The following is an 18,418-nucleotide window of genomic DNA, read 5'->3' on the forward strand; positions in this document are numbered from 1 at the left end:
GCGTGGTCGGTCTCCTCGTACCACTGGAACCCCCCGAGGAGGGCATTTGCAATACTGACAAATAGTACAGTCATTAGAAAGCAGAAACTGAGGTTATTCAGAGTGGAATGAATGACTTGAAAGAGAAATGGAGGTGAGGCTGAGAGATCCAGGTGGCTCATGTGCGCTCATAATGGAGGCTTGTCCGTTTTCTCCGCTGTAGCCAATCACAGCTCCTGCAGCCTCCGTCCTCACCACTCAGCGATAAGATCTCCGCCCGATTTCTCAGCTCCTCTCAACTCCCTGTTCAACGCTCGCCCGGTGGGAACACTAGTTATCTAACCTGCAGTTGAGTGTTGATTATTGGAGATCTTGGAGGTCACCTGCGGAATGCCACGAGCAATTGCCCCCGGTCGCTCCTGCCTGGAGTGTCGCCGCCGCAAGATCAAATGCGACCGGTCGCGTCCGTGCAGCTACTGCGTCAAGGTGCGCCTTCAGTGCAAATACCCCGCGAGACCCTTGCCAAACGAAGATGCCCTGACGCGTGTCGCTTCTCTCGAGACGAAACTTGGAGCCATGGAAAAGCGACTTTCCGGGTTGACGGAACCTCGCCAGTCCACTGCAGGCCCAGCAGCTAGCGGACGCCGAAGCCACGAGTCACGAAAAGCAGAACACCCACTGCAAAGTCCGCCCAAAAATGTGTCGGCTCTGCTGAAGCCCCAACCAAACATTGATATTGAATCTCTCCGGCCTGCTGCGCCAATGGTGGCTGTGCTCTGGCAGAGGTACTTGGATGTCGTCGACCCCCTCATCAAGATATTCCACACCCCGACCGTGCAAAAACTAGTTGTCAAGGCAATTCACGGCCGGACTAAGCTTAATCGTGCATCGCATTGTTTGCTTTTTGCAATTTACTATGCGGCAGTGGCAGCAATGTCTCGCGAGGATTGCGAGAACGAGCTCGAGGAGGACAGACGCGTCTTGTTGAAACGGTAAGCCATGAGCATAATCCTTTGGTTTGGGGCAGATTAGCTGACAGAATAAGGTATGGAGTTGCAGTGACGTACTGCCTGTCCCATCAGAACCTTCTCGAGTGCAGAAACATGACCGTGTTGCAGGCTTTCTCTATCTACCTAGTATGAATCACACACCACGAATATCCAACTGACTAACGGTCTAGATCACCGCAAGATGTGATGAAGACGGACCTGACGTATACTCACTGGTTGGAGTGGCCGCTGGCATTGCTCTCAAGATGGACCTGAACAAAGACGGAGCCGCCCTTAGACTGTCCCCTTTTGAGACTGAAATGCGACGGCGACTCTGGTGGCAGCTTCTGATCCTCGACACCCGAGTAGCGGAGGACCGCGATTCGGAGCCTTGCATCCTCGAGTCGTCCTTCAACACCCAGTTGCCGTCCAACGTAGCAGACGCAGACCTCCACCCTCAAATGAGCAGACCCCCTGTCTCCGCTCAAGGCCGGACAGAGATGTTTTTCAGTTTGACGCGCTTTGAAACCAGTTACTTTGCCCGACAATTGGTGTTCTCTGATGAGTTCTCCCGAGACAATGAGTACGCACACATGTCAGGGGATCAAAAGCGCGCGGCCATAGATTGTTTTCAGGACCGGATCGAGAAGCAATACCTGTCACAACGTGACGACAAAATACCCCTCGACAATGTCCTTGTGAAGTCTGTCAGGCTTGTTCTCGCAAAGATCAAACTGATGATTACAGATCCGACCCCGATGGAGGATGAAACCGAGGAAGAAAAACTACTCAAAATGCAGGGGTGGATAGAAGTTCTCCATGAGGCCGAGGCACTCCGACGATATGAGGAAGGAACACAGTGGCTGTGGCTCTTTCAGACCTACATCGAGTGGGATGCACTCACCGAGCTACTGCTGCTATTGCGTATTCAAACTCTTGGGGTTAGTGAGCAGCATGCCTGGAATATAGCGGAGGCTGTGTACAGCTACTGGAAGAGCGTCGCGACCACACGACACGACCACCGATGGCAGCGGATAGAGAGACTCCGGCAGGAGGCTCTGGCGCTGCGTGATGAATTACTGGCAGACACTTAGCCTCGCGGGAGATTGAACATCGCCTACGGCTACTCGGCGACCAAAAAACAAGCGCATAATGGCTCTGCTAGGAGTGGACGTTTCATCATCACGTAACCTTTGGTTGGAGAGATTAGCTACATCTGCCAATATCACCACCGACCGCCATCATACTCCGAACCAAACAAACCATCACTATAACTGATAACGCGATCCAATCCAGTGAACTGCTGATCAAGCAACATCTGTGACATGGCCATAGTGTCATCCGAGTTGCCACTGAGCTCCGATTGCAGTAAACCTGGAACCTCGTTAGCTCCTGGGGCAAGGCCGATGCCTAGTGAATATGCGTTTGGAGCCACAGCAGGAAGCCGCTGGCTCGCAAAGGTTTGTTGCGCGGGGGCGCTGTTCTTCCTGTTGCTCAGCTGGGTGGGACTTGAAAAGCTGGGCTGCTCATGTGGAGATTGGAAGTCTCTGTTTGACTCTGGCATGTTCGTCAAGTTATGGTCCTGACTACCAGTCGATCTGTCAGGCACGGGTAATGCTTGCCGAGGAGATTGCACCTCGTCCCCCGAATGTGTTATTTCCGTGGTGTATCCGGCGATGTTGATTGAGAAAGATGGGTCTTGGGTGCAGCGTCTGTGCAGTTCAGTCAGCACCGAAGAATACTTTGCCGCGAGGTTCTGGTGAGCCGATGTGGACGTGATGATACCAGAGGACCTGGTGGACAAAGCATCAAGGCTCTGAATGAGAACCCAGAAGTCGGGTGCGACGCCCCCCTGAGTCCGAGTATGCTGCCAATACAGCATAAGAGCTCGAGCTGCAATGAAGAGACAGAATGCAAACTGACTACTTAGCGGCGATGTCGCGAGAGAACTTTTCAAGTAGTGGCTTGTGATGGAGGCGACTTCGACTGCGGCGCTCTGGCAGGTGTCCATACTGCAAAGACTGGGAAGGCGACTTTTGAAGGGCCATTCGGGTAAAGGAAATGCTATGGGTTGATGCAACAGGATCATCGAGGCATTGTGGGTGACATGAGCGAGGGTTAGGTTGGGATCCATGCGCGTCAAGCCTTGCTGCGCGACGTTGACGGTCCATTTTTGAGGAAGAAGCATTTTCCAGTGAACCAAGCGAAGGTCCAGCTCCTTGAACCGAACAAGCCAGGCACCAAAGTCTTTTTGGTCGTTCAGATTGACTTTCTGTTGGAGAAAGTATGTTGTGACTCGACTTAGCGATTCCGTGGCCTCGATGCAATATGCGTATGCCCCGACAGTGGCCATATCCACTGCCGATGGTGCTGCACCAGGCGACGTGCCAGCTTCGGACGGAGCCTCTGTCTCGTCTTCGACTGGCCGAGAGGGGGCAGAATGGGTAGGCAGGAAGGCAATAGGGTTCCCAATTCGACCAGCAGATTTATCCCAGATGCCGAAGTAGGGAGTCACCACCGGGTCTTCCTTCCGCCAGGTGATTCCATCGCATGGCAACCGCCGGCGGACATCATCCGCCGTCAGGCTAGTATTCCACCCCATACTGACGGAGCAAAAGCGATCGAGGGCGAAAATGCTCCAAAATATTCTTCGCCGCTCTTCAGCCTCTGTCCAGTCGGCCGGTGGACGCAACGACTTATATGGTTGTGAGAATGGATGCTGTACGGCCTCATCGTGTTCGACGGTCAGCTGAAGATATTCGACCATGCGTGACAGTGATCCGACAAGGGGCCACGCCTGCGAGGCTCGACCGGTCGCAATCTACTCCCGGTTAGTGGGCGACCTGATAGAAGAGCGAGGACCATACGTCATCGGTTGCAATCAAAACGAGCGCTTGCAGATTCTCAACAGACGGCTGCTTCATTGCCTGTGAAACCAGCCAGTCGCGAGTCTGGTCAGAGTCATTTAGTGACTTCTCGAGTGATGTTGCTGCATCTCTATCTTCGATGTATCGTCGAGCCACGAGTATCATCGAGTGGAGGACAAGCTGGAGCTTATCTCTTTGGTCGTCATCAATCAGCCGCCTACGGAAACGACTTTCATGGATGATGGGGGTCCATGGATGTACGTAGATGAAGTACGATTCAAGAACATGGCTGAGGACGGCGTCATCTGGTAAAGGCGGAAGACCAGGAGGCTGCAAATGATGGAAGTCACTGTCACCGTCATCAATACGCCTTCGCTTTGCAGACCCGGTGTCATTGCTACTGGACTGTGCCAAATGTGTTTTTTTGCTGAGATTCTGGAGGCTTGTTGTAAGGGTGGAGAGAACGGTATGTATCGCCGAGCAGTCCTCTTGCCGGTAGGGTCCTTCACCGTCGAGACTCTCCAACTTTACCTGCTGTTTCCCGACAGAACGCTCCAAGGCGTCTACAACGTATGTGCGTCAGTCAAAACCCAGCCTGACTCAAGCACCAGAGACCCACCAAGCCGCCGATGGATATTGTCCAATGCTCCCGCCTTCATGCCGGGTTTGGCCCGCTTCGTTTCGTAATAACATTCGGCAGCAGATTTCCGACAATGCTGACAGGCCGGCAGCTCCCTTGAACAGCGAAGCTTTCGTCTTCGGCACGAGTTGCATGCATGCCCGACCTCCGGCCCCCGAGGCGGGTCCCCGGGCGAGCCGGGAGAGTCTGGGCCGTTGTACTCGTCCATGTGGCAGTAAGATTCGCTATCAGAGATGCTGGCAAGATCTCTCGGAGATGAAGGCCGGGGAGCTGCAGATTTGTCGCGATATGTGGCCTTTTCCCCGCAGTTCGCGAGAATTACCCCGAGGGCCGAGATGCCGCTATTTGCCCGATCCCTTGCCCTACATGAGAGCTATAAGGCTTCCAAGCCCAGGCAGAGACACGCTTTGTTGCTGACGCGATGTCTCGCTGCGTAAATCGGCTTATCGGGCTTGTGCTGGGACATTCCTCAACCTCCTTGGTCGTCTGGTGTGTGGTGAAGCTGTTGGCCGTTGGCGTTTCCCCAGCATGGGGCTGGATTATTCCGTCCAATCATGGCGCCTTCTCGGGTGTCCTCGGGCCTCGGGGTGTCTGCCGCGGAAGAAGAGCATCGTGTCCGATTGGTTCCTCAGGGGTAGGTCTATGCCTTCATGTAGTACTTCGACATGCGTTTAAGATCAAGAAAGGCGATAAAGTGCATCATGCGACCCGGCTGGCCTTCCCCTAGTCCAACAAATTGCATTGCGCATCTGCGCCGCCTTGGTCCTCTTCTCGGCGATTCTCAACGCCTACATGCACTACAAGGGCATAAAAAACGAGTGTCTCTCCAGCGCTCTGGTATATCTGTTCTAGTGTATTCGCCTACATTGTCTCTCAATGAAATCATACGACTGTTAGCAGCGCTCGAATCTTGTATCTTCATAACGTCACTTCCCAGAACAGCCACTCCCGTACATGCTAGACGATTTTGCACAAGCTTGTTGAGCCCTTTATAGCCCAATCTCTACGCATGAAGATACGGTAGACTTTGTGAAGCTATCGACTCTCATTCTATCAAGCTTAATAATCCTGGAAAGTAAAATACTGTCTCTATCGGTTTGTCTACCTTTCTCGCCTTGCCCGCATCCAGCGGAGTATCTCTCTGCATAGGTTTGCACGAGCCAAGAAATGATGTGTTCAATGATGCCGAAGCCTCGTGCATCTCCAGAACACTACTCGAGGCCGGCTCGAATACTACACTCAGCACAATCTACGCATTCGTATGTGCAATGCTCCTCTGCGCTGACGTGAAGCTTAGGACACTAGATGATGACCTCGACTAAGTCGTCGGCCCCGATTGTCTGCCCGTCATGGATGATCATACCGGCTTGCAGTATGTCTGCAGCTGCATGGGAGAGACGCTGTGGTGGATGCTTACCACATAGGTATCCTCATTGCCTGCCCGCATGCAGTAACCGTGAATGACGAGTATATCGGCTACTTCATCCCGATGGATTTCGACGCATCCAAGCGTGACACTTTGACCTTTGGGGAAGTCGACGTATCTGTATCTGTTACTCGAGTTGTAAAGAAGACTGTTCCTGGGTATGTTTTTGACTCCATGGGCGTTCAAGGCTCGGCGTGCGGTCGGTGGCTCTGGGAAAAAGATTATTTCGGCTGTGGATCAATCTACAACACAGGAATTAGTCTGTTTCGCTGAGTGGCTTCTGATGAATATCAAACCCGGATAGGAGGAGACGGTGAGCTGGCCAGGAGAGAGTGGAGGGATGCTGAGAGGGGGCGCTTGAATCCGCAAACGAAACATATTAGGAATCTGTCTGGCTATGGATATGGAGTCAAGTCGTCAACGACATAGACCCGCACTTTCTAAATTACCCCTGCAGCTAGAGAAAATGTTTGGGAGTAAGCATGGGCTTCCAGATACTCACTTGTTCTAGAAGTCAAATGAATAGTGGTGAATTCGCAGACTTTCCTTGCCGAATGCAGCCGAATGCACCACCGTTCAAGGATCGGCTCGTGCGTAACCAAACTGTCTGTACATTTTATAAATGATTGACGAAGACATATGTGTCTCAATGTAACTTGGTTTCCGGATCCGATATACACATCGTTTTACATGAGCTGGCCATGTCTGCGGGTTTGTGCTGGTGCCCGTCTTCCTGACCTTCTGGCGTGGAATCGGAGGATATAAGAGCGACGCATACCATGCTGTGGCCTACTTTCCCACTACATATCTTTCTTTCACACAAATCATTTCAGTCGCGTTTAAACTGTCCAAAATGAGAGTATTGAATATGACTATTCTTGGCATGTTGGGCTATGCCTATGCCCTACCTGCCGTTCACCCTGCCAGCGGTGAAGATGAAGGTAAGATCCCTCCCTCCTAATTCGGAAAAGTATCTGATGTATCAGTAGCAGAACCGCCCACGACAGCTCTGCCTAGCACCCCAGCTGCAGTAGCAAGCGCTACCATAGCTGCGACCCCCGCAGCCAACACCATCCCGCCTTCCGGTGCGGGCTTTTCCGGATGGGCAGGCCTTTACAACTCAGGTGGCTACGCTGGCGGCTATGGAGCCAACAGCAATCCCTCCGCCGTGCCTTCTCCCATTAACCCTCAAGGGGCAAATAGCTACCCCGGGTTCTCCGGATATCCAGGCAGCGGGGGGTATGGAGGCTTGCCGGTATCTACAGCTGCTCCTGTCTCCCCTGAAGCCACTGCGGCGGTAGGAAGTCCGCCAGCTTCTTTTGATTATTCAAACTTCTTGGGTGGCCTTGAGTCTTCCGACTACTCTGCTCCCGCTGGACTTGAGGGCTATGGGGCTGCCCCCGGCTCGTATGGCTCTGCTGCCTCCGACACTGGCAATGTCAGCCCTTTTGGGCTCCAGGGCTTTGCTGGATTCGGCGGAGACTACGGGAATACCGTTCCTGCGTCTGATGCGACCAGTCCATGAGCATTTGTTCCTCACACTTTGAGGCTCTCTAGCGATTGGTAGAGGTGTCTCAGGTACCACCTTACAACTGTGGATTGAGAGGAGGAATAACATGAATGCTATTTCGGTTAGTGCTTTTTCTTTCTTTGATCGGTGCTTTTTCCTTGAGTGCTTTTGATCAATTCTTCTCGTGTGGGTTCGGTGCTGTACGCTGGCGTCTAAGGAGTTAGACCGGAACTACTGTAATGTTCGAGGCTACAGAAGTGCTTTCTGGTGCTTGTTTGAACTAAAAGGTCTCTGTACTCCAGAATAATACAAAATCATTATGCTATCCTCACGCATTTTGCTTCATCAGAAGAGTGTGGTAGAATACTACAGACTCGCAAGCCGGCGGATCCACATTTTGGCAGTCGGGGAATGTCCCGGCGTTGTGTACAAAGTAGCAGCGTGGTGTTGCACAGACATGCTTCACGTCATTCCGTTGGTTGTAGTTGTAGTCGTGGTTATGCATACGGCGGTGCGGTGGGTAGGTGAGGATTTCCTCGGTCCTAGGCCAATCAGCTGCAGCATTTGCGGAAGTGCGCTGGTACCTATATTGCTACGACCCAAGGGGTTGCACTGGTGATATCATATAGTCAAGCCGTTCGGAAGTAAAATCCGCAAGGGGGTTGATGTAATGTATGCCTAACGACCCAGGGGGTGAATCCATAGTTGAGAGTGGTTGGGAAAGGCAGTAGCGAGCATGTCTTCTATCTTTCACTCCTTCCTACTCTTCTCTCCAGACCCTGTTCCTTTTTGCTGCTCAACCTCGCAGGTAGATTGGGTGATTGTTGCCATCCGTGCAGACAGTGGCCCTTGCTTGAGGAATGCTGCACGGGCTGAATGTGGGTAGTCCGATTGACACGCTCGTATTTTCTTCAATCAAGGACATAAACATGGGTGAGGTGATGAGCTATATCCGACTTGCGGCAGTCATAGCTGTGGCTTGAGAAGCTCACTATCTGAACATCGCTTGAATTAGCTAACTAAAAAAAAATCCACTCCCTATTACAGTACAAATTATGTATAAATGTCAATTACAGTCATTATTCTTACCGCCAACACTGCAAAAAGCCTTCCATACCCCCCGTATGTTCCATTCTCACACAGTAGTAGCAGAGTACCAGCCAGGATAGCCTCAGAGCTCGATCTCGCTGTTCCGGCGGCGCACTGCAATCTTCACAACCGAGTTGACAATCGGCGAACACCCGCGCATCTCGATATTCGGAACTCTCGGGTCAACTAGCGTCCAATCGTACTTGAGCAAAATGTGGCAAAGAACGATCTTGCTCTCGTGCGCGGCGAAGAATCGACCGGGGCAGGCGTGCTTTCCGTAGCCGAATCCAAGGTGGTCAGAGGAGAGGTCTACGAGACCGGATTTCTCTTCGCTGCTAGTTTTCTGCATATTAAAGAAGCGGTATCCGTCCCATTTGTCTGGGGATGCGTGAATGTCTGGGTCCATCGTGCGGTTGGTGGACAGCGCGATTTCAGTGCCTCGCGGGATGATTGTGCCGTCATTCAGGGTTACTTTTTGGGTAGCGATCCGGTGTATTGGTACTATCATCGCTGTCAGTCAAGTCGCCTTAGACAATAGGGCATGGTACTGCGTTCTTACAAGTACTAACGGGATTCATTCGTTGTGTTTCCTTCAAGACGCTGTCGAGCAGTTTCAGTTCCGAAACGGTGTCAATGCCTAGCCCCCTCTGACCGACCACCGAGATGATTTCTTGTCGAAGGGGTTCAATCATATGTGGGTTGCGAGCGAGATCCAGTATGACCTTTCCCAGGATGTCTGTAGTGGAATGAACCGCCGCCAGCGCCAGCGCTAATTGCGCCATGAATAGATTATCGGGCTTCTCCTTCACATCTGGCGATTCGAGCATGGTGTCCATGAGGTTGAACTCCGGCTGCCGCTGATCTCCTTCATTTCCATCCTCCTTGATCATTTGACGCCAGATTTCTAGCAGCGACTCGAAAAGGCGTTGGCACTCCTTGGTGCGGCACCGGAGTTGCCGCGCAGAAGGCTCAAACCAAGTGACCAAACCGTGCAATGACCTGGGCCACTCGTAAAGGCGCTGTGTGACTGCGAGTATACTGTGGGCGAGTGTAGTCGATGATTCAATCCACTTCGAGTTGCGGCATAAGCCTTGCCCGGCAAAGGCACGCGTCGAAGTCTGCGAGATGATCCTAACCATGGTCCGAGATAAAGGGATCTCGGACCATTCTGAAATACAGAGCCCATTTAGCGTTTGCACATACTCGAGAAGGGGGAAATTGCAGGATCTGACAGTCACATACCCTGCTTATCCGTCAAGCTTGCCCTCAGTGCTATACCTACCTCTTCCGACAGAGGCTGGATCAATGCCGCTACACCGCTTGGTTAGTGCGCCCCAAAGTGCACATCATCTGGGTGAGCTCTTACGCATTACTGTTGTAAGTTTCGAGGCCAGATGTCTTGCGAACGCTGCATGTGATTTACCGTTGGCCGACGACATGCGAGCGTACCAATCCTACCCATACAGATCAGTGTTCAGTGGCCAAGATACATACTGCTAATAATTACCGTTTCGAAAGACTCGAGGCGGCTGAAAGAATCGTCGCGACGCTGGATCTCATCGGCATACTCCCCGGATAGAATCAATTGAAGGCCTTTGTCGGTTATTGTATAGAATAACGGATACTGCAGAAGAGTCAATAAGACGAGCAGCACGGGACCACAGTTCATACCTTCTCAAGTCCTGAGGCAATGATTTCCGCTCCATCCGTCACAAAGCGCCGCTTGGCCCCTGTGTAGGTGTACTCCCATCGTCCCCGGGTGTCGACGAACGGAATCTTCCGGGCAGATTTGTTACGCAGAAAGTCCCACCCCAGGACCAAAAGAGTACAGGACAATACCAACCACAGGGAAAGCGCATCCTGAAGCTGGGAGCTCGTAAAGGAGAGTACCTCCAGGCTAGGTAGAGACCAGATCAAGAAGCCCATCTTGGTGAAGTGGAGGATGATGGCTGAGACTGAAGTGATTGCTGGGCAGTTCCCGGTTGCACCTTCTCAACCGAGAACATGAGAAAGATGAACAGAGCGCTGCGCTACATCACGGTGGTAGCTCTTTCAAATAAGATAGCTGGTACAGCTTGGTCAGATCGTGGAGTAGCTTCTGAGTTCAAGGAAGAATCGATAAACATCCTGAAGAATCCGAGCCAGCCACCGCATACTTCACGGGGCTGTCTGCGGGATCGCTCGCGCTGTCAGAACCAGTGGATAAGCGGGGAAAGGGGTAAAGAGATAGGGGTTACGCAAGGGCGTTGTGATAAATCGCGCTCCATGCATTCCCCTACGAGGTCATGCAGAATCTAGTCCGGGTGATATCTTCCGAGCGACTAAAGACATCACATTTGCATCGCAAGTGTGCCAGGACTATGATCGGCAAATACGGGCTGTACAGGAGCCAGATGCGCTGAGCGGTCTAGGCCGAGGAGATATACTAGTCAAAACCATCCCAGCCTCTAAATAGTATGACTCGCGTAGTTCATGGGGAATGTCAGGGTACTGCTGTGCCAAGCTGCGTATAGCGTGTTGATCGCAGCGTTCGTGGCAAGGGATAGGTTTATGGTGATGATTCTTATCTGAATTCTGGGCCATTAGTAGAGAGCTATAATCAGGGACGTACACTGATGTTGAAGATTGCCTCAAGGTTCGACTACATCGGTTAGTCCCGCACTCCACTGGCAGCCTACGACCGAACAATAAGCTGTGATGGATACTATGCTTGAAGCCTCACGTTGGGATGTAGCTACGTGCTCTATAGGCCTATGTGGGAGACAGTGTGGAGCACAGTGGTCTGCTGTTGACAGCCACAATTCCGCTGACCATGCCCATCTCCGCAGTTAAAGGTTGTTTTACACGCGGTGGCGGCTGTCATAATTAAAAAAGTTGGCTCTCAAGGCAGGTGGAAGAGACAATGTACTCGCTACCCACTAGAACGTCAACACGATCCAGTGTACTATGCGTTCTACCGCGATGATGCGTGCTAGGGTAAACATATTCTATCCTTCTTCTCAGGCCAAGCCTGCGTAGTTGATGCTTGTTCATCTTGTCGTCCGGCCACTCCTTACCTCCACCCCTTGCAGGCCTGCAGAATGTCCACTTACCTAACCCCAGCCGGAGATATTTATCCGCAGGCCCTACACCAACAGCCTTTACTTTTGAGATTCCTGGCACAATTCGAGTTGCATGGCAACATATCTGCTACTGATAATTTCAACACCCATTCTCCCCAGCCAACCTGTTCACGTGTTATATCTTTGTCGCGCCAGATTGAGAGTGTCACTGACACTCGGGTCGCGCTTTCACAGCCGCTCAGCTGAGTGTTTGAACAAGAAGAATGTGTATCTCCCTCCAGCCCTATATCATGTGACAGCCCTATCTCCGAGCTTATCTAAGCACATAGAACATCCCAAGTCTCCGGACAACGGGGGTACTCTATGTGTCAAGAGGGTTCCTTTCGACTATCACGAACAGGTATCGGTATCTGTAACAGGCTGCGTCCTCAGGAGTTGATATATTTTGACTAACTGCATATTAGCGACATTGCTCGAAAGTCGCACTGGTAATATGAGCTACGGTTTTAGGACAGTCTGCGGAGCACACTCTAGATAGTGTGCTGTTGAGCTATTGGAGCTTTCACGACAAATGGATTTTTATCATGCATCATCATCTGCCTTGTGGAGCTCCAGGGCGGAGATCCTTGAGATGTCATGTGTGTTCCACTGGTGAGAAAAGACTTTGTGCTGTGCCATCGTCTCTCAGCTTGTAAACACGTCGTGCTGTTAATAAACCTGCGGCGCGCTAGATATCCCATGTTTGGCCTCGCTGCTGCCCTCTGGCCTCCAGGGCTATTTTTGTGCCCTTCGCATGGAGTGGCACCAAGACAAGCTTAATCATGCTAGTCTTGTTGTCAGTAGGAAGGCTCCCAGGATTGGTGTACGTCAGTCCATTGCCATTATCATTGGTCAAAACTACCTGCCTTGCTAGACATTGTAATAATGAGTATGTTCTGTTTAACCTAGTCGCCGAGCATATGGATGTGACTGCTGCCGTTTATACCCAGCAATATCTCTTCATGTTAGACCTGAACGCTTTCTATGTCATAGCCATAACCCCCACGGCGCCTGCTGCAGCATTGCACAGGTACTTTTTACATCCAGTGCTAGCCAGTGCATCCTAACATCCCTCGAGTCGGACAACACAGACGCAGCGCCCAACGCTTCCCAACAGTCATTTCACTTCACCACAGGACTGCCGGACATTCACATCTGCATCCGGTATAGCAAACATCACTGGGTTGAAGTCTCTCCTGACAGGACCCACGCACATTATACGCCGCAAAACCCACCACAGCTGCTTCCCCGGGGCGCTTACTTCTTTGTGATGATCGCCTCACTCGAGACTGTCCAGTACAGCCCAACCTGCGCCGCTGTCCGCAGCGCCGCAGCGAAACATCAACGATCGTCCAGTCGCCCAGACTTGGATTGGAAGGCGCCTTGAGAGGGGGTGCAGCATTAGCGCCTAGGCCACGCGTTGCTCTCTGCCAGCCAGTAGATAAAAGATACCGCTGCCTGTGCGTCGATGCCAGCGAGCAGTGAATAAGCAAGCATGCATTAAGTTATTCTCGTTGACAGGCGTGACTGACTGGCTCCCGGGGCCGTGCAGCGGCTCTGGTGCGATCAGCGTCAAGCAAAGAGGCACCAAAGGCTGCAAGGCTCAAAGCGCCTCGCCCATCTCCTCCTGCTTGCGGCGGTTATTCCAAACGCACTGGCCATCTACAGGGGTATTCTCTGCACCCTATTACTTCATTCAAAGAGTGCCAAGGTTTGGTTAGGTATCCCCCAAATAGAAAATGGTTTGTGGTGAAGGTATTCCGGGCGATGTGAGCCCAACGAGGCCGATGCTCAATCGAGAACGTGAGGGAGGGGACCTCGGGAGACGATCATGGACAGTAGCACAGAGTCAACTGCGTAGAAGTCGAGATAACCAGGAAAACCCAATGTACTCCTTCTCATACTGCGGCGGCACGATCCGAGCGAGATACTCCGGCCAATTCGGCATTGGTTTAAAATCCCGCATCGCTTTGTTATGCTCCCAATACTCGGGGTACCAGCCGGATTCCTCCCAGTCGATAATCCCAGTTACACGTCCTGTGTCGTCGACCATGATATTTCGAGGCGCAAGATCAGCGTGGGTGAAGACGATCTCATGGCCAGTAGTAAGGGCGTATTTAGCATAATGCCGCATAAGATCTGGAATACCGCGAAGCAGGTCACTTAGAACGAACTGGTTGAACTCTTCTTCCGATTCGAATGGACCTCCTTCGAGGCGTGCAATGTACCCAATGATGGCTTTACCACCCCCCAGAGAGCCGATGTACTTTCCATCCCCCTTCAGTTCTCGGAGTTGTAAAACGTATGACCGAAGCTGCTCAGCAACAAAATCTTTCTGCTCGGAACCAAAAGGCCTCCCACGCCTTATCGAGCCTCTTGGCGGGAACGTAGTCCATCACGATTGCCGTAACCTTGTCACCGTTGCGTCTGACCTCGTGAAGTTTCGGGACGGGAATTGTGGTGTTGTCGGCAATGAAACGGAGAGTCTCTCCTTCAGACGGTCGCAAATTGGGACCATATTTCACCACCAAAGAATCAATGATGCGGACAACCTTGCGAGCGAAGAGAGAATGGAGGACCTCCCCTTCCTCCCCTTCCTCTGACGCCATTCTCGGACAAGTCAGTGGATGGAGATGATGAAGTGAGGAAAGCGAGAGGAGTAGAGTCGAAGCGGCGAGGTGGACAATGCGCCGTGCGCACGTGACCAGGCCTTGGCTCTTGACATCAACACTCGGATTCTCAATCTGATTGCGTGGAAAATATATAATGGTCACTCTTACAAACCATCAACAAATTTCAATCTTTCGGTCTCAACGACAGCCCGTACACTCTCCACCTTTTCCACCCTCTCAACTACCCCTCCAAACTCGGGATAAACCTTCAAATCAAACCCACTCCCCTTCGCCCACCGATACATCACATACAGTAACCCGTCCACAGCCGTCAACTGCTCCCCAACCGCAAACTCTTTGGTCGTCCTTTCAGCTAATCTCCCCTCAATAAACGCAAAATGCTTTAACAAAGCCTCTCTCGCTTTGTCCTTAACCCCCAGAATCACGCCCTCATCTTCCGAGGTCGTCCACCGCCAAGGCCTAAAGAAAAGCCCATACCCAGTCGAATGCACCGTCCCGGAGAGAAAGTTTAGCCATTCCAGGACCCGGACATTCTCCATCGGTGTTTTTCCCATGAGACCCTTTGCTGGAGCGAGATTTGAGATAGCGGTGCAGATTGCGGGCAGTTCGGTGATGGTTTCGTTGTCGACAACCAGAACAGGAACTTTCATTTTGGAATTGATGGCACGGAATTCAGCAGGAAATTGCACTTCAACACCATCATATTCGATTCGGATTGCGGTAAAATCTAGCCCAGAGGACAGGAGGAGGATGTGTGGTGCGAGGGAGCAGGCGCCGGGGGCGTAGAAGAATTTGAGTGTGGACATGGTTGTAGTTCAGAAGGCTGGTGGTAGTAATGATTCATGGAGGAAATCTCAAGTGACTGCTAGACTTTTTAAATGATATAAAAACGCCCACCGGGTGTAGTCGTATTGCATTTTTATTATTAAGCTGCCCTATCCCACCGGGCTTGGGGTTTCGCTGACGAATTGCGAACGGTCTTGAGCCTCAACGTCATTTTAAAATAGTCGAGGCAGACTGCAGCCGTTCGGGATTTGACCCAGTTGCCGATGAGGCCTTAAGACATGGGATGTGTTGTCGTTGGTGCACGTCCAGTAATAAAGTGCGGGAAGATCTCACTCAAACGCAGAGCTGTCTTGTATTTCCAACAAATGCCAAATCCCTTAGATCTACCCGAAAACCATCGCGCATATCCGAGCATAAGAATAGTCCCATTACTATAACTTGAATTACTGAGCACTATTGCTCCGCAGACCAACCCTAGAATGCATACCGTATTCTCCCCTCTCAAACTCCTCGAAAACGAAACCAAAACTCGTAAAGAAGCGCCCGGCTGGATTGTCCATCACAACAGTAACGAAAATCAATAACAATCCTGCGAGCCATAACCGTAAAGTAGATACGAATGCTAAGAATGAACACCCCGTTGTCCCAGACCATCAGCCGGACCATCAGCCAGACCACACATCCAGATTATCACACAGCGCTTCCTCAAAGATATGACCGGTTCCACTACCCCTTTGACCTTGCTTGGTAACGTAGGATGTCTCTCGAGGTACTGTATCGTACGTCGTTTGCCACAAGCAAGTATTGATTCTCGGAAGAAGTCACCGGGTGATCGTACATCAGCTAGGGGAAGAGATGCAAGTAAGTCCGTGAACCATATCCAGCCTGACAGGCAAGATAAGCACTCACATTATCTTGGCATCTTGATCAGCTTGGAACCATAAGCACACCCCATCGTGCCCCCAATCAAGATGATAAGTACAACAGCGATTGCAAGCAGGGCTTTGGCATGGGTTGACATTGCGACACCGATCTGGTCTGTTCAGGTGGGACTAGAGATGGGATGGTATGATTCTCGGCTTTGCAACGCAACATTATACGAGAGAGCAACAATGTAGCTGGCGTATATAGGCAATAGAGAGATAGGCTTTGGACGGAATTGTGGGTGATGGTACCATATAACCTGAAATTGGAATATAGGCACGGGATTCATGCGTGGGTGCTGATTTGATCGGAATGAAAGGCCGTCGCTAGCTGTTGCCGACTGACGGGACTACGGACCGGAAGGCAACAGAGACAGAAGTTAGAATGTGGTTGAACTTGCAGTGCTATTTCGCTAGCAAAGTACATTTGTCCTCCTAGTAAGTCCACTACATCCCGTCATGCCTCGATTTGTTTCTCCAGTCCAGCCGCAATAGTATACATCGGGATGATTGATGATCGTGTCCATTGTAAGTCAAAATCCAGCGAGAGTTTCCAATACTGTATGCCGAAATTAGCAGTGACTATTCGTAGCATGACAACTGTGTTGGAACGCACTAAGAAGGATCCGCATTACAGAGCCCAGATCCAACCCATCAAGTACCAACTCGCGACATTGGCGAGCAAAATGAGTCCGGCCTTAGCAATGAAGTAAAGCATTTCGTGCTGCAGACTTTGGGAGTAATGACTGCTCAATCGTCGTCGCTGTTTCTAACGTGGGATTCGACAGGTTATATACTTTGAAATCTAGTCTACTACGCCATTTGGGAAGTTGGATGACTCGAAGCACGATGGTGAAGAGACAGTCTTCTAGAACAATCCTAGTGGCTCAAGATGGAGCACACCACCATGACAGCAAACTCAAACTGCCTTAAAACCATTATCAAGCGGAATTCCCTGCCAGTAATGCCAGCAGACCGCGAGCATCTGCCCAATCCAACTTATCGAGAGTCACCTCCCACAGGCCATCGGAAATGCTCCTAGCCTCTGGCGTCTGCATGATTCTGGAAAGCCACCACCTGAAAGTTAGTAGTGGTCTAGACCCGACAGGACACAGCGAAAAAAAAAAAACAAAAACTTACGGGTGTAAATCATGGTTCAAAGTGAACCGGGTCGGATCAGTGGCATCAAACTTCGCGGCCGCCGGTCCAAGACACACCCAAGCTGCGCTCCTAGCGAACAGATATTGCACGACAGAGGTTCTTCGTTCCAGACAGTCAAGCGCTTGACTATCCTCCTCCGAATTGCGCGCATGGTCAAAACCCGCAATATCGACTGTAACATCACGGCGGTTAACCTTTTCCTTGAGCTTTTGGATGAACATCGAGAGATGCAGCTTTGTCGTGGGGTAGTGCTCGGAGTCCTCCTCGTAAAGGCTGTCAAGATGCGCCGGTTGGGATGTTTGTCTCTTGAGATCAGGAGGCTGACACGCTTCTGTGCAAACCAACGTTAGACGTGCTGGTCGACTTGACGATCGCTTGGCTCCGAGGACTGGGAGAAGGAGGAATGTGACGAGGACAGTAGAGAAATAGTCGACATCGAAGGTTTCTTCAAGTTTTGTGTTGCCCTTGAAGGTGAAGTTCCCTGTCGCAAGGCCGGCGTTCAAAGCTACGCAATCGATTTGTCGCAGCTCCTCACATCTCTGCGCGAATGCCAAAATAGAGTCGTTTGAGTGGACATCGAGCAACCAGACTTCATAGTTCGCCGCTGGGTACAGCTGCTGTAGTGCCACAACCACCTCTTGACCTTTCTTCTCGTCTCTGACTGTGATGATGAGGTGTGAAAGACTCCTGGACAGCAGCGCATTGGCACAGACATATCCTAGCCTCGTGTAACCGCCAGTAATGATGGCTGTCTGTCCGCTGAGATCTGACGGTGTTCGACGACGGCTGAACATTATCTTGGAGAATAAATGGCAGAGAATGCTAAGGTCAGAAGATCAACAATGGTCTGCATCCGAAAAAGCGGTTGTTGACTACGACGACGCTGCAAAAGCTCCTGATATTAGCCAAGGTTTGGCGAGTTTCTGCTTTTATATGTTCGCCAAAGCCAGTCCAAATGTACTGGTAGTTTCGGAGTTCATATTGTAAGCCTGGGCTAGACTTCGTCTGCAAGTAATCCGTAATCTGTGTCTGTGATGGTGAGCTTGGTGATTGATCGCCCTAGGCAGCCCGAGCCGGTGGCGGACAAAGAAGACGGACCGCGAGGCATTGGTTAATTGGCTAGCAAGAAAAGCCTAAAAAGCAGAAAGACTGTCTAGGCAATCGGGCTAAACTAGAATCAGGCAACAATCTGGTGGGCATCTACCTAAATAAAGCGATGCGTGTCCCTTCCCGGTTCCTTGAGACGTCTTCCTCCCGCCTACCCATGTCTATCCGGCGGCACCTGCCGGCGACCTATTGGAACATTGCGCCATG

General features: G+C 51.4%; 8 protein-coding genes across 8 annotated transcripts; 3 read left to right on the forward strand and 5 right to left on the reverse strand.

The window, feature by feature from the left end:
• Window positions 1–369: 369 nt before the first annotated feature.
• BJY04DRAFT_232907 (transcription factor domain-containing protein) lies at window positions 370–2,062 on the forward strand (the record flags this gene model as incomplete). Its single annotated transcript, XM_073719840.1, has 3 exons — window positions 370–971; window positions 1,025–1,115; window positions 1,160–2,062. 3 exons carry the CDS (start codon window positions 370–372, stop codon window positions 2,060–2,062), a joined length of 1,596 nt encoding a protein of 531 aa, XP_073564955.1.
• Window positions 2,063–2,193: 131 nt separating this feature from the next.
• On the reverse strand, window positions 2,194–4,494 carry BJY04DRAFT_224337 (fungal specific transcription factor domain-containing protein; the record flags this gene model as incomplete). The annotated part of the gene is made up of 3 exons (XM_073717931.1): window positions 2,194–3,789; window positions 3,836–4,398; window positions 4,455–4,494. 3 exons carry the CDS (start codon window positions 4,492–4,494, stop codon window positions 2,194–2,196), a joined length of 2,199 nt encoding a protein of 732 aa, XP_073564956.1.
• A 1,289-nt stretch (window positions 4,495–5,783) lies between these two features.
• BJY04DRAFT_224338 (uncharacterized protein) lies at window positions 5,784–6,174 on the forward strand (the record flags this gene model as incomplete). Its single annotated transcript, XM_073717932.1, has 2 exons — window positions 5,784–5,847; window positions 5,900–6,174. The coding sequence occupies 2 exons, from the start codon at window positions 5,784–5,786 to the stop codon at window positions 6,172–6,174; spliced, it is 339 nt and encodes a 112-aa protein (XP_073564957.1).
• A 580-nt stretch (window positions 6,175–6,754) lies between these two features.
• Window positions 6,755–7,426, forward strand: BJY04DRAFT_224339 (uncharacterized protein; the record flags this gene model as incomplete). The annotated part of the gene is made up of 2 exons (XM_073717933.1): window positions 6,755–6,842; window positions 6,891–7,426. The coding sequence occupies 2 exons, from the start codon at window positions 6,755–6,757 to the stop codon at window positions 7,424–7,426; spliced, it is 624 nt and encodes a 207-aa protein (XP_073564958.1).
• Window positions 7,427–8,582: 1,156 nt separating this feature from the next.
• BJY04DRAFT_224340 (cytochrome P450) lies at window positions 8,583–10,426 on the reverse strand (the record flags this gene model as incomplete). Its single annotated transcript, XM_073717934.1, has 6 exons — window positions 8,583–9,001; window positions 9,060–9,668; window positions 9,743–9,811; window positions 9,867–9,954; window positions 10,008–10,124; window positions 10,172–10,426. 6 exons carry the CDS (start codon window positions 10,424–10,426, stop codon window positions 8,583–8,585), a joined length of 1,557 nt encoding a protein of 518 aa, XP_073564959.1.
• Window positions 10,427–13,004: 2,578 nt separating this feature from the next.
• BJY04DRAFT_232911 (aminoglycoside phosphotransferase family protein) lies at window positions 13,005–14,210 on the reverse strand (the record flags this gene model as incomplete). The annotated part of the gene is made up of 2 exons (XM_073719841.1): window positions 13,005–13,936; window positions 13,989–14,210. The coding sequence occupies 2 exons, from the start codon at window positions 14,208–14,210 to the stop codon at window positions 13,451–13,453; spliced, it is 708 nt and encodes a 235-aa protein (XP_073564960.1). The 3' UTR covers window positions 13,005–13,450.
• Window positions 14,211–14,260: 50 nt separating this feature from the next.
• Window positions 14,261–15,040, reverse strand: BJY04DRAFT_232913 (glutathione S-transferase family protein; the record flags this gene model as incomplete). The annotated part of the gene is made up of 1 exon (XM_073719842.1): window positions 14,261–15,040. One exon carries the CDS (start codon window positions 15,038–15,040, stop codon window positions 14,378–14,380), a length of 663 nt encoding a protein of 220 aa, XP_073564961.1. The 3' UTR covers window positions 14,261–14,377.
• Window positions 15,041–16,884: 1,844 nt separating this feature from the next.
• BJY04DRAFT_224343 (uncharacterized protein) lies at window positions 16,885–17,898 on the reverse strand (the record flags this gene model as incomplete). The annotated part of the gene is made up of 2 exons (XM_073717935.1): window positions 16,885–17,020; window positions 17,084–17,898. 2 exons carry the CDS (start codon window positions 17,896–17,898, stop codon window positions 16,885–16,887), a joined length of 951 nt encoding a protein of 316 aa, XP_073564962.1.
• Window positions 17,899–18,418: the final 520 nt, after the last annotated feature.

Source organism: Aspergillus karnatakaensis, assembly GCF_047715665.1.
Source record: "Aspergillus karnatakaensis strain CBS 102800 unplaced genomic scaffold BJY04scaffold_88, whole genome shotgun sequence".
Lineage (NCBI taxonomy): Eukaryota > Fungi > Ascomycota > Eurotiomycetes > Eurotiales > Aspergillaceae > Aspergillus > Aspergillus karnatakaensis.